The sequence below is a fragment of the Calliphora vicina genome, chromosome 4 (genome assembly GCF_958450345.1).
Source record: "Calliphora vicina chromosome 4, idCalVici1.1, whole genome shotgun sequence".
NCBI classification, from domain to species: Eukaryota; Metazoa; Arthropoda; class Insecta; order Diptera; family Calliphoridae; genus Calliphora; species Calliphora vicina.
The window spans coordinates 21,260,073-21,275,371 of NC_088783.1; the positions used below are offsets into that span (position 1 = coordinate 21,260,073).

Genomic DNA, 15,299 nt, shown 5'->3' on the forward strand with positions numbered 1-15,299 from the left:
GGTCATGAAAATCATTACAGTCCGACTTAAATCTTTTGTTTAAAACCAAATCTATTATTCAGAGCAATCTCCAACAAACCGAAACTTTTAAATTTTAGTCGATGGACAGATTTTAGAATTTTCATTATCTTCAAAAAAAAAAATCCAAATAATTTGTGGTGTTTACTCATTTTTGAGGCTATGTGTATTTCCCTATGTAAAATAAGTTTACAATTCATCGGGTATTTTTTGTTTGCTTGCTACTTTTTACTATTTTTAGTAGCATTGGAAATAGTGAAAGTGAAAATATTTTGAAAAATCTTTCTGTAAATGAAACAAAAGAGAAATTGTTCGATGAAAAATTTTCTCATGACAGAATTGTTAAATGGCTGTGTGACACGAGGTGCCGTCATGCTCAAACCAGAGATCACTGATATCAACATTACTTTACTGTTAATGATTTTGTTAAAAAATGCACAAACATTACAAGCGTCCGTAGCTTTCATGGTGAAAATTTCCCAAGATTGTACTAAATAAATGTCAAAGTATGACAGATCAATTGATGACATTTCATCATTTGACAGCTAATTTACTTCCTAATCTAAAATTTTTCCAATCTTTATGATACATCATATGGTCTCTGGCAAATCGTGGAAAATATTTTTCAATAATATATAGAATCTACAGTCTCAGATCTGTCAAGAATATTTTCTAGAAAATGTCTCAAAAGGAAAATCCTTAAAAATCTAAAAACCAAAATTAAACAAAAAATTCACCATCAAAAATTGAATTTTCAGCAAAAAGCTCTATTATTTTTGATATTTTATATTTTCAATCGAATCGATTGTTTAGATAGATAAAATAAAGTTGCTGTAAGTTTCATTATATATAATTTTCACTTTAGTTTTTAGCTGATATCGAGCGCTAACAGCGAAAATATCTTAAGTGGAAAATATACAATTTAATGTAAACAAACGATCAAAAATTGCTTTTGCCATAAAATCGTAATGATAAAAGTTTGATACTAAATTATAAATATTCATTGAATATATTGTAGCTTAAGCGCTTTTCTCTGTTAGGGCTCGATATATTTTATCGAGTTTACACACATTTTTGTTTCCTCAACAAAATTTCTACATTCTTCCAAGAAAGCAAAAAAAAACGTAGAGTGTACAATTCGAATGTATTTAGAATAAGCATTATCAACATTGAATTTAACAAAGGATTGGCCTAGTATGGTTGTTCTTCTTTTTGATTACAATAACGCTTTGAATATTTTTAAACAATGATTTTGTTTAAGGTTTTTTTTTTCTAGGTTAATTTTATTTGCTTCAAATTTTTTAAAAGCTTTTATTTAACTTGCTACATATTTAGTTAGTTTCATTGTATGTGAGTTTAGGTCAAAATTTGTAATTGAATTTTCAACCAGTTATCGTAGCCCGAATAGGCTGAAATTTGGCATTCATGCATACACCCTATGTTTGAAAATTCGAAGTTATGTTCGAACAATTTTTAAAACTTTTAAAATAATATCTAGATCATGCATCAACCCGATGCAATATTATGTTATAAAATTCGACTTCAAATACGAAATAATGTTCTTATTTTCTTTCAAACTGTTAAAATAACATCTAGATAAACCAGACGGCAATGAAATATTATGTTCGAAATTGACAATATTTATTATGTTCGAAATCAAATTCGAATTTATGTTCGAAAAATTTTTAAAACTGTTAAAATAATATCTATATAAAACTGATGACATTATGGTCGAAAATTCGAACTTATGTTCGAAAATTTTTAAACCTCTTAAAATAATCTATAAATCATGAGGATTCTTAAACAAATAATTTTAGTTATATTTGAGAACAATTTCTAACATTTTCCAATTTCGAACTTAAAATTTTGAAAAAAAAAAAATTATTTTCAAGCTTTTTAAAATATGTTCGGAAATACTAATAACAATTTAAACAGCTCTAAATAATAATAAAAAACGTTTTAAAAAAAAACTTTTATTTAATGATCTAAAAAGAAGAAAATTAACTTTCATTTAAATCAAACTTTTTACTACATTATACAATTTATATGATATAAAAGCCTTTCGCGACAAGCTCAGCATCAGTAAAATATTGCGAAAAGCTTTTATAATAAAAAGTTTGATTTAAAAGAAAGTTTTTTTTTCTTATTTTTTAAGTATTTAAATAAAAGCTTTTTTAGTTTTTTAAACTTATTAAAAATCTCTTCATAAGATAAACAAAGTATGGAATTTGCAACATTAAAAATGTAATTTACTAAGACGCAATTAATTGTTTTCGAAAAAAGGGTATTTTCAATTCGTTTTACCCTGACTTGCAAACACATCTAGTATGCTACGTGATTATTATCACGGCGATGACAAATTTTAAAATCTTTTTTTAATTTTTCTCTTCATAATGTCTGGCTATGTCTGTCCCACTGTCTGATACTTATAATTATTGTGGGTCGATGTGAGCATTTCTACATATTCGAAAAAAGTACACACTTCATCCATAGTAAAAAGTGTTTGTATTCCACAAACATTCTCCTGTTCGTAGGTTGGTTCATTATGCTACGGTTATAAATTATGACTGATATATGTAGTTTCAGCTCTTTCTTGTTTTGTTTCTTTTTTTTCTTTTTGCTCATTGGAAAGAATTTTTTTGCCAAGTATTTTTTTACAATTTTTAATTAAAACAAAAATGTGATTTATAACATGGACAACGAGGCAACATTTAAGTGTTATTAATATTTTTATTTAAACAAAATATTTTTCTGTTTTTTTTTGAAAGTGAAAATATTAAAAAATTCTGCAAATGCAAATGCAAATGCTATTTGAGAGGAAAATAAATTCATGGCTGATTGCATATTTGAAATTAACTGTGAATGATAATTATTGATGTTGAAATGCAAAAAATATGCATGAATTTTTTATTATGCACTAGGGAGCGTATGTGTGATATTAATATTAAATATTTTGAAAATTTCTTTTTTTTTCTTTTATGACTCAAATGTTTGTTATGTCTAAAGAGCAAACATTAAATTAAATATACATATAATTTATTACTATTGTTTTGTTGCTAATTTTCTTAGAAAATACAATGTTTTTTTTAAAAAAAAGATTTAATATGTTTTAAATATTTATCTCAGCAAGAATTTTGATTTGATTTTTTTTCTAATAAAATTCTTAGAATATATGATTGTCACAGGTATTTGTCATTTGTTTTTCTCATGTGAAATGACCCTGTTTTTTTAGATAAAATGTTATGATTATTGAACAACTGTTTGTTGTATATTCTCATTATAGTTGCAGACACTATTTTGTATAATTTTTCTTCTTTTTTTTTAAATAAATGATAAATCTAAATTTCATTAATTAATTTCTACACACTTGTACATACATTTGTATGTACGTACATATGTAAGTATGTTTATTATAAAAAAAAAAAATAAACAAAAGCAAAACCACATTAATTTCAATAAAAACAAAACAACGGGGAGGCTGGTCTGTATAATATACTATTCCCGTGCGCCATGACTTTGTCAAGGGTAGTTTTATTTTTATGATCAAAGTCCATTTAGCAAATTAATCTTTTAGAAATTATCATGTATTTCCCTTAATTAGGTAAAATTTTTAACAAATTTTGACCCATAACTAATTTTAGTTTATGGAATTCCATACAAAAGCTAGGTTCCCAATTCAATTCACTATTTTCTCTAAGCCTATTTCCCAGTTTAATTCCTCAAAGTCATTTCTATAGAAAAATTTAATATTCAATATCTTATAAAGACTATTTACTTAGCAATAGCGTGCTAAAATAAACCTTCCCAATTAATGTTCCGCAAAAAAAAAATATCTTAAAATTAAGATTTTTTGCCTAAATTATATATTTTATACATATTCATATATAAATATTTCTTTTTTTATTAGAAAATATCTTAAATTAAACAAAAAAATCGTTTTATTAAAAAAAAGAAGGCAAATCTTTTGACGTCACGAAATATACTCATGATCAAACTAATAAAAAAAAGACAAAATTTCTTTTGCAAAGCAAAAATATATTTTTAACATTCTCGAAGAAAATTATGACACATTTTAATTAGTTGTTGTTTTCTCAACAAAAAACAACAAATTCAATTAGGCTTTTTAAAAATACATAAATAAAAAAATGTCTCGCACATACTTATGAATGGCTTAATTTGGAAATATTTTAACTTTCTAATAAATATTTATATTTAAAAAAATGTAATAAAGTATGTATAATACATTCCATTAAGAAATTCCGAAAGAAAATTTAGAATTTGTGGGATGACAACACAAGATTGCAATTGTTACACACTTTTAATTCTTTGCAACATTTATGGAAACTCTTTATGTTCTTATTCTTTAAAAGCTTTTATTTAACATGCTATTTTTTTAAGCTTAAGTCAAAATTTGTAACTGAATTTTGAACCGAATTCAAAAAAAAATTTAAATCTGATATGTAAAAATAATCTCTACACCATGAAAAAATATTAATTTGAGGTTAATTCCTTTTCCTTCCTCGAAATTTCGAACTTAAAAATGTTCAATGTAGTTTCAGAATATAAGCCTTTTAAGATATGTTCGAAAATTCTAATTTAAATTCGAACTTATGTTTGAAAATTTTTTGATGCTTCCAAAATAATCTTTATCACTTAAGGATAGAAATTATATATTAAAAAAATAATTTTAGTTTGATTTACCAACTTTTTCCAACATTTTCGAAAAAAAAAATAAAAAAAATGTTATGAGTTTTAATGTAGTTTTATGATATATTCGAAAAAATTATCTAATTTAAGGCCAATTTTTTACACTTTCGAAATTTCGAAATTAAAAATTTTCAATATAGTTTCGGAATATAAGCCTTTTAATATATTTTCGAAAATTCATATTTAAATTCGAACTTATGTTTGAAAACTTGTTGAAGCTGCCAAAACAATATTTATCAGTTAAGGATAGATATTATACATTAAATAAATAATTTTAGTTTGATTTTCTCAATTTTTATAACATTTTCGAAAAAAATTTTTAAAAAATTTCCAAATTTTTATGAGTTTAGAATATAAACTTTTTAAGATATGTTCGAAAATTCGAACTTCGAAAATTTGTTTAAACTTGTCAAATTAACCCATAAAAAATTGTTTTAGTTTGATTGATGGTAACAATTTTAAAAATGTTTATGAATTTTTGAATTCAGTTTCAGAATATAAAATTTTTAAGACATATTCGAAAATTCGAATTTGTGTTCGAAAATTATTTTTATCGTGAGATTTTGCACGTATACTTGGTCAGTAGCGAACAATTGCATGGTCGACTGCACGCAGAGAAAAAACATGGTTCGACATGGTTACGACAACTATACTATGTTCTTTGTAACAATATATTGTTGTCGTAAACATATAATTATTGTTTTAATTTAATTTCAACAATATTTATTTTCATTGCAATTATAAATATGAATATTGTTCACCGGAATCATAATTATTTTTCGAACAACTAAATAATCATAAATAGGTAAACATATTATTATTATGTACAACCATTAAATGTTAACTTTCTATATGCATATTCATAATATGTTTAAGATGCAAACAAAATATGTTTACTTTTGAAAGTCTTTTTTCCCACCATATTATGGTTAATATGTATCATAATATGATTATTTCAGAACATATTATGATATTTTTGATACTAATAATGATTATAATATGTTTTGGACTACAATCATAAATCTTATCATAATATGTTGCTCTTAGATTATGTTTACCACAACCATGTTTTTCTCTGCGTTTGGGCAAAAGCCCAACATCAGGAAATTATATCATATAAATTGTATAAATTGATGATTTTCACACTCTTGTATTTAAAAGAAGGTTTATATGCCTTCATTAATTTAGTTGAGATTGAGAGTAAAAGGACATTTTAAGACTGAACAGAACTTCAGTAGATCAGTAAGGGTTTGAAAAATTTTATATAAAACAAGTATAAGTGCATAAAAGCGTAACATACTTTTAGGCATATTATAATTTATGTAAAATAAGATTTAATTTATGTATATATTTTTTATACTATTTATCCACTACATTTTGCAACTCACTGTATCTTAACTTAAGTATTTCATTTAAAATTAATTACAAATTATATTTCTATAATTATCCTAATACATTTTCTTTGTGTGTTTTTTTCTTCTCTCTCTCTTTGTATTCTGTAGCCATGGCGAGGATCTCATTGTGACACCATTTGCCCAAATTTTAGCCAGTTTACGTTCTGTACGCAATAATTTATTAAGTCTGACAAATGTTCCAGCATCCAACAAGTGAGTATATATATATGCTTTTATTTTAATTAATTTTGAAATTTTTCCTTTTTGTACTAAATTCATTGTAACTCCCTAAAAAGTTAATTTTATAACATGAACCCTTTTTTTAATACTTAAGTGCACCTGGCTAAATATTAAACAAAACAAAAAAATAACAATAATTATAACAAATACTACTTTATTTTGTTTGTTGTTCACTTTGGAATATGTACCTACTTATAACACATTGCCTTGAGAGCATAATTTCAATTATAAATAAAGTTAAACAAATTTTATTAGAATTTGCTACATTTTGGCAAAATTAACAACACAGTCATCCTATACATAAATTAATTAATTAATATTTGTGAGGTTTTCTTCAAAAGCTCTTAAAGTTTGTTAATTTTTATTGTACACCTCTGAAACAATAAATAGTAAAAGGATTTGTTAATCTGTATTTAAGAGATTTAGAAAGCAATGTGTTTAAAATGTGCAAACAAGTATGATTGGAAAAGACAATAAATATATTAAGAAAATTTATATTAAGTCTAAAAGTATGCTTTTATTATTGTCTTGCATACTTGTCTGCACATCCTTTTAAATATTTTAAAATATTTACTTAAAATCAATTTGTTTTTTTTCCATAAAAATCTAAATGTTTAACTCCCAGTTTGACTAAAAAATATCAAGTTTTATAACATAATTTTACCTTTATTTCTTTTTTTCTCTTTCTCCCTTTTCTCCTCCAATTAAAAAAATAAAAATAAACCAAAAAATAAATCTTATTGAAATAATTTGTCAAATTTCCTTTAAATTCATGTTTAATTTAAAAATTATTTCCTGTTTTAAATTATGTACGCTCTACTCCTTGTCTGTAAACCACAAACATTTATAATTTTAACACCATTTTTAAATTTGCTTTAATTGTGCTGTTTAATTTTACATCCGCTTTGTTGTTATTTTTCTTGGGTTCCTTTACCGTTTCATTTGTTTTTCGTTAAATGATGTTATTGTGCTTGTGTGTGTGTGTCTGTGTATGTGAAAACACTTTGTGTGTCTGTTTTTTTTGTGTGTGGAACATGGTATTAATCATCTAAGATCTAGGCGACCAACACAAACTTCAATGGGACGTTCCTCAACGGCGGGCATACAATTGAATCAGGGCGATGAGGCATACACTAGATTGGCCACCGATACAATAGAAGAATTAGACTGGTGTTTAGATCAACTGGAAACAATACAAACACATCGCAGTGTATCCGATATGGCTTCACTAAAGGTGAGTTGATAAACTAAACACCAAAAACTATGCTCTATTTTAAAATTTACCTTGAAAAGTATACTATAGTTTTTGTTCTTCTTTATAATAATACATATTTATATAATTTTTTACATTTCACAGTTCAAACGCATGCTTAATAAGGAATTATCACACTTCAGTGAATCGAGTAGATCGGGAAATCAAATTTCAGAATACATTTGTTCAACATTTTTGGGTAAGTTAACATTCACACTTCCATATGCATACATATAAATATTAATGTAAAATGTTAAACGGATTTGTCAAACACTTTATTTTTTGTAACAAACAAAACCCAACAAACTGTAAAATATGTATGTACAGTACATTCAAATATAAAAACCATAATATTCGCACAAAAATCAATCATTCAACAAGCCTAAAAGTATGCTTCAATAAATTTATGCAAATGTATTTAAAGACATTTGTTAAATATGCTACAGACAATTTTTAAACACAGACCTTCAATAAAAAAGTTTAACAACTGTTTGTACTTGATGCAAACAAATATGAAACAGAAAAGGAATGACAAAAACTGGAATTATTTTTTTTTTATTTTCTTTTGCTTTTATGTTTGGTTAAATTTAATCTTTTAATGCCCGGAAACTCAATTTAAAAAGTTTCAAAGAATTTTAAGATTTATCATTTTCTTTTTTTTTTCTCTAAATGAAATTTATAGACATTTTAACACTGTGTACACCACCAGAGGCTCACTGAGTTAAAATATAGTTAAAAAGCAGTTGGTTGGAAATACTTAAAATGCAAGCTAGAATTATGAAAATACAGAAAATCTTAACTTAACTCAAAATTATTATTTTTCGATATTTTTACGTTTTTACCTTTTAAAAATGGTGGTTTATTTCCTTTAAATAAACCACCTTCTTAATTGCAAATAAAAGCGATTAGTGGTTTAAAATTTGTAATAACTCTTTATTAAAATTTACACAACAATTTAATAGTCACTCTCTTTTAAAACACATTGGTAATACAGTTGATGTTAAGTCTAAAAGCGCCTACAATTTACTTATTAACTGCAACTTGCTGTTACTATTTATACACACAGCCTCAAAAGTGATTTTTTGATTTATTTAGGATCATGAAAATCATTATAGCCCGACTTAAATCTTTTTTATCACAACCGAATCTATTATTCAACTCAATCTCCAACAAACCGAAACATTAAAATTTTAATCGATGAATAAATTTTAGGATTTTCATTATCTTAAAAAAAATCAAATATTTTTTGGTGCCATCTTCTAGTAGTTTCATGAATTATCTAACTGACAAAACTCGAATGTTCTATTTTTAGAGGTTTAAACAATTTTGAAAAAAAAAATTCAAAATTGTTTTTGAAAATTTAAAAAAAATATTTGTTTTCAAAATTGTTAATTTTAAATTTTATAGTGAACAAAAATTTATGCCAAAAAAAATAGTTTGGTAAGAAAAAATCGGCTTAAAAAATATTTTTCCCGAATTTGACCCATTGTATGTCCAAATTACTATAGCCTTATATCAGGCGCGGATCCAGTTCAACCATTTGGGGGGGGATAAAAATTTGTTCTACAGTTTTCTTTTTTTTTATATGAAAATTTTCGGTTTTGAAAAAATTCTATATTCACCCCCCTGGATCCGCTTCTGCTTATACATATCGTTGCAATGGACTTTGAATTAGATATCCATATTGTCTATATTAATGACTTAGTAATTAAGATAAAGATCAAAAATAGGCCAAAGATCGAGGTTGTCCCGGCTTTTTTCTTATATCTCAGCCATTTGTGGGCCGATTTTCTCGATTTTAAATATCAAGCCGGGAGAATTCCCGATGTATCAATCATGTTTGTAAGTTATTTGGGGACTACGGAAAGTTGATTTCGTTTACAACGGAAAATGTAGAAATTACAAACGGAATGACAAACTTAAATATAGAATTTAGTAGCGGCCTTAAAAATATACTGCAGAGAAAACCATTAGCGAAATAAACACTTTTTTCCGATTTCTATGAAGATAAAGGGGTTTAAATTTCCCCCTTGAAACTTTATTTTCAGCCTTGTAAACTTTACATCTTTTTTTCTTTAGTTCATTTTTGATTTTCACTAGATATTTTTTTATTTCCCTCGTTCTTTTTTTTAAGAAAATACTAGTGAAATGTACATAATATGATTTTTGTTTTAACACTTATAACACGAAAATAAAAACAAAAAGAAAATGTTTTATATTGTGATTTATATAAAAGAAAAACTGTCTAGCCCTTAAGTAAAATCAAGTAGTAAAAATGTTTATAAATTAAATTGATTTTTATCATTTTTTTCCATTTCATCATTTAATATAAGCAACAAAAAATTTAAAAAAATGTGTATATATGTGATATGTTTATAAATATATGTATATAAACACATATTTATTTCCAGCCTAAAGGTATACACTGATTTTTTGTTGTTTTATTAATCTAAAGAGTATGCTATATATATATGTATGTATGAATGAATGTTTTATGCAAAAGCGCCGGATGAATACAGAAAAATGCAAATAAAATTTGAATTTTATATTTAAAACTTTTTTCATCATCATCATCCATGAACCACGCGTCGTCCTTTATGTCACTCTACCCCTACCCATTACACATTTGCCAGCTATAGGCTGCGGTTCCTGGTCTGTTTTTTTGTTGTAAACTGTTCTAAAATATATAAAAAAAATATAGGGTTGATGATAAAATTTACAGAATTTAAGTAACCTCTTTTCCAAAAAAAAAAAAAATAATAAAAGTAAAACATACTGTTCATATGATGATGTGTTGTAATATGATAAAAATAGTAGCAGCAAAATATAAAACTTTGAAATCAAATTATGTTGCAGTAACTACGCTTCAAAAGCAAATGAAGCGAACATTTATGGCTGTTTAAAATAAAAAATACATACATACTTGTATTTAAATGAAAATGGCTTAACATTTTATTAAAATAAAAACAAAATTTAATATTATATATAAAAAGGGTTACTATCTTTAAAGGGTGTCAACTTTTAAACTCTGTAGCTCATATTTTATAACATCAGAATGATAAAAGATCTCTCTTTCTGAAAGCTAAGGTCTTCCTTTATGATTCACATATAGACTGTTTTGAAATCTAATTGTATTTCCATTTAAATATGTATATTTTTCGATCTTAATCGAGGTTGTCCACTTTCACACCCTGTTGCTCATCCCGTTTACCATTAGAATGATAAAAGGTCTTATTTTCTGAAAGCTTAGTCCTTTATGATCCTTACAAACATTGTGCGTCGACAGTTTAGTATTGCAACAACAAAATATCAGCCATAAATATTGGGAGAAAGTAATTATTTTTACTCTCAGTTGCGCCTCTAGATCTACCTTATGCTACCTTTACTTTCAAAATTCTTTAAAATTTTCCAAAAAAATGTTTTACTAATCATAAATTATTGTTTTCTCTTTTCCTTTAGACAAACAACAAGAATTCGACTTGCCGTCGATGCGTTTTGAAGAGAATACAGATGTACCGGTACCACAATTAACACAACATCAGCAGCAACTACAACAACGCAGTCGTTCACCAAGAGGCCCACCCATGTCCCAAATATCTGGTGTTAAACGTCCATTATCCCATACAAACTCATTTACAGGCGAACGTTTACCCACTTATGGTGTGGAGACAACACAGGAGCCCGCATTGGGTCAACATTTGGCCGAATTGGATACCTGGGGCATTGATATATTTAAAATAGGCGATTTAAGCACAAATCGTCCACTCACCTGTGTAGCATACACAATATTTCAGGTTAGTAGTTTGTAGAATATTAAAATTTGTTTAAATAAAACTAATGTTTTTTTTCTCTTTAAACTTACAGAGTAGAGATTTATTGACCAGTCTTATGATACCACCGAAAAATTTTCTTAATTTTATGACTACTCTGGAGGACCATTATGTTAAAGACAATCCGTTTCACAATTCACTGCATGCGGCTGATGTAACACAAAGTACTAATGTTTTATTAAATACTCCAGCACTTGAGGGAGTTTTTACGCCCCTAGAAGTGGGCGGTGCTCTATTTGCAGCCTGTATTCACGATGTTGATCATCCTGGTCTAACTAATCAATTTTTAGTTAATTCAAGTAGGTTTTTTGATTTTACTGAATTGAATGGTTTTACTTAATGGTTTGCAATTTTATATTTCTTTAGGTTCCGAATTAGCCTTAATGTATAATGACGAATCTGTTTTGGAAAATCATCATTTAGCTGTTGCCTTTAAATTATTGCAAAATCAAGGATGTGATATATTCTGTAATATGCAAAAGTAAGTATTGAAAATGATTAGAATTTTGAAAAGGTTTTTTAATTACAATCATGTTTTTTTGGAATTCATTAAAGATTTACAATTCCGCGTTCTAAGTTCCTTACAAAATTGTTAATTTTTCAAAATTCGAAAAAATTTTCAAATTTCAACGTGATCAATGCAAACATGATGAATTTGAATTGACGGATGTTGTTCAAAATTGTCCAATATTCTGAAATATTTTATCATTGGCATGTTAATTATAAAGGCGTGGTCGATATTAGATCATTTTCGTCTAATATTTTGATAATCATTATAGTTGTAACAATTCCGAAAGTTCTTTCATGGGGAATAAACTTTCCGTTAATAGAGCCGTCGCAGCGTTAACAATCTTAGGCCGAGTATGATTCGGTCGTTCCAGAGTGAATATCCAATTGTCGTGGGAACGACATCATGATCATTGTTAATCTGCTTGGCAGAACGATCGTTCGTCAATTGAAGTTTTTGGGAATTTGTTTGAGATTCAACTTTTTAAACTTCCCGGTACAATTTTTCAATATTCGGGAACATTATTAAAACTATTTCAACGTACGCATGTTTGTTATAAAGTCATTATCAATATTAGATCAATTTGTTCCAATATTTAATGATAAAAACTTAACCGAACGTTTGATGACTAATCCGTTAAAAATTCTTAACATCAACTTCGCTCCGAATTTATTCATAATCAAGAATACAAAGCAGAGCAAAATCGGCGATAATTACTTTTCATATTAAAATGAATTTCATTGGATCTAATATTTATCTTCTTTACCCACTCTTTTGTTTTAGGAAACAACGCCAAACATTAAGAAAAATGGTTATTGATATTGTACTATCAACTGACATGTCCAAACATATGAGCCTTTTGGCCGATTTAAAAACTATGGTAGAAACGAAAAAGGTAGCAGGATCTGGTGTACTACTGCTGGACAATTACACAGATCGTATACAGGTATAATAATCTATCATTATTTAACTTTAAACGGAATAAATTGATTTAAACTCTTTACCAGGTACTTGAAAATCTTGTCCATTGTGCCGATTTAAGTAATCCCACTAAACCATTGCCGCTATATAAACGCTGGGTTAGCTTGCTAATGGAGGAGTTCTTTTTGCAAGGCGACAAAGAACGTGAATCGGGCATGGATATCAGTCCAATGTGTGATCGTCATAATGCTACGATTGAAAAGTCGCAGGTCGGCTTTATTGATTATATTGTACATCCACTCTGGGAAACTTGGGCCGATTTGGTGCATCCAGATGCTCAAGACATATTAGATACGCTTGAAGAGAATAGAGACTATTATCAGAGTATGATACCACCATCACCACCACCATCACAGGCCGACGAACAGCCAGCTAACGAGGATAAAATAAGGTTTCAGGTTAGTGGCCCACCGTAGTTAGCGTTTTGAAAAGTAGTTGTAGCAATTTTGTATTTATATTTGTATTTAGGTAACCCTTGAAGAGTCCGATCAAGAAAATTTAGCTGAATTGGAAGAAGCTGATGAAACAGCGGCCGAACGAGGTGATGATGATGTCGCCAACAACTCCTTGACCACAACGGGTGAAAATAAACCGTCGGGGAGTCAAAATCAATCTCATCACGCTGGAATGTGACGGAGAGTCGTGGGACTATGCCGAAAAATAACTGAAAAGGCGCAAAATTTTTTGCTAATACGTTAGTGACTTTAACAAAAAAAAACAAAACAAAAAAACTTTAAAAAGCTTAAAAAAATAACAAATTTACTAGAAAATTATTCAAAAAAAAAATCCTCCAAAAAAATATAAATAGAATTTAAAAACAAAAAACATAAAACTAAACTATATAAAAAAAAACAAAACATACAACACACAACAATACAAACAAACTCTTTACAAATTTCAACAACATTTTTAAGACAATGCTAAAATAGCAACAAACAAACAAAATAGCTAAGATTTTTTTAATTTTTTTTTAATTTTATTTCTCAACAAAAAACAAATAGATTTTCCATTTAAGTTTAATATGAAAAATTGCAAAAAAAATAAAAGAAATACATTTTTATGACACCGACAAGTTGACAAAACAAACAAAACATAAATAATAATTATTAAAAACAAACAAAAAAATAACTTAAAAAAATATTAAAACTTAAAAAATAATAATTGTTTAGGGAAATATCAAACAAATATAATTAATTGCAAAAACAAATATTTACTACATCAAAATATGAAAAAAAGAAACTAAAACAAAACTCTTTTTCAAAATGCCACCCAACAACAAAAACAATTATTAATTAAAATTTCAATATTTTATTTCAATTTGTTTTATTTTTTTTATTATTAATTTTATAAAAAAAACACCACTGCAAACAAATGAATTATTTTTTTGATCATGATACTAGTCAACAAATAACGAAACACAACACAACAAATAAGAAAATGTTAAAAATCTAAAAAGAAAAAATTACTTTTCATTAATATTTACAAGTTGTGTTAGAAAGATATTTTGTTGGCTAGTGTTTTTGTTTTAGTATTTAATTAAATTATTTTTATAAATATTGACCTTTTTACTTACAAAACCAAAAACAAAAACCCAACATTTGGACGACCTACCACAAACTTTGACCTTTAACTGTTATACTACCAGGACTTTGTAATTGTTTAAAACTAAAAAATTATAGAAAAACTCAGATGTTTAAAAGAAAAATTTTGTAAAAAAAAAAACATGAAAATATAACAGTTTTATTTAATAACACTTGAACAAAAGATTTATTAAAAAAAATTTCTTTTCCTTAAAGATTTTATTGTAAATTTTACTTTTATTACTTGATTTTAATTGTAAGTTTTTCAGTTTTATTTTATTTACTATATAAAAGTTTTTGCATGCCATTTTTATTTAGAAATAGTTGATACAAAAAAAAAAGAAAAACTAATGAACATTATCCCACTAAAAGAAATTTGTTTTTGTTTGTTAATATTGTTTAATTAACTTGTATTAAATTTTGAGTTTATTTTATTTCTTTAACAAAAACAAAAAAACATTAGTATTTAAGTTGAAACAAACAGACAGGTATAAAAAATTCAATCAAAATAAAACACCGGAAATACATACTTACAAAGAATACAACATTTTCACATTGAAAGAAAGTCAAGGAAATACATATGAATTTGTCATAAAAACTGTTATACATATAAACGAATCATTTCTAAGTAAAAATAAAACAAACAAAATGCTTTTCTAAAATTATTTGTGAGTTTTAGAAAACTGTTACACAATTTTATTTTGTTTAAGTTTTGTCTCTATTTAAGATTAACTTTAATTTAATTGTAATGTATTAAACTGTTATATACTATTTGTTTAAATATTAACT

At 26.4% G+C, this 15,299-nt stretch overlaps 1 protein-coding gene across 11 annotated transcripts in view; it reads left to right on the forward strand.

The window, feature by feature from the left end:
* The window catches only part of dnc (phosphodiesterase dunce), a 418,093-nt gene extending 403,913 nt beyond the window's left edge, over positions 1-14,180 (forward strand). For 8 of the 11 annotated variants that reach the window (XM_065510428.1, XM_065510430.1, XM_065510433.1 and 5 more), the window contains 9 exons: positions 6,228-6,332; positions 7,413-7,593; positions 7,717-7,810; positions 11,071-11,405; positions 11,476-11,740; positions 11,808-11,922; positions 12,733-12,895; positions 12,957-13,328; positions 13,399-14,180. In XM_065510428.1, coding sequence (XP_065366500.1) covers positions 6,228-6,332; positions 7,413-7,593; positions 7,717-7,810; positions 11,071-11,405; positions 11,476-11,740; positions 11,808-11,922; positions 12,733-12,895; positions 12,957-13,328; positions 13,399-13,563 — 1,795 coding nt within the window. In that variant the 3' untranslated portion in view covers positions 13,564-14,180. The remainder of the gene's footprint in view (positions 1-6,227; positions 6,333-7,412; positions 7,594-7,716; positions 7,811-11,070; positions 11,406-11,475; positions 11,741-11,807; positions 11,923-12,732; positions 12,896-12,956; positions 13,329-13,398) is intronic. The other 3 variants (XM_065510429.1, XM_065510431.1, XM_065510437.1) reach the window with 1 other exon arrangement.
* Positions 14,181-15,299: the final 1,119 nt, after the last annotated feature.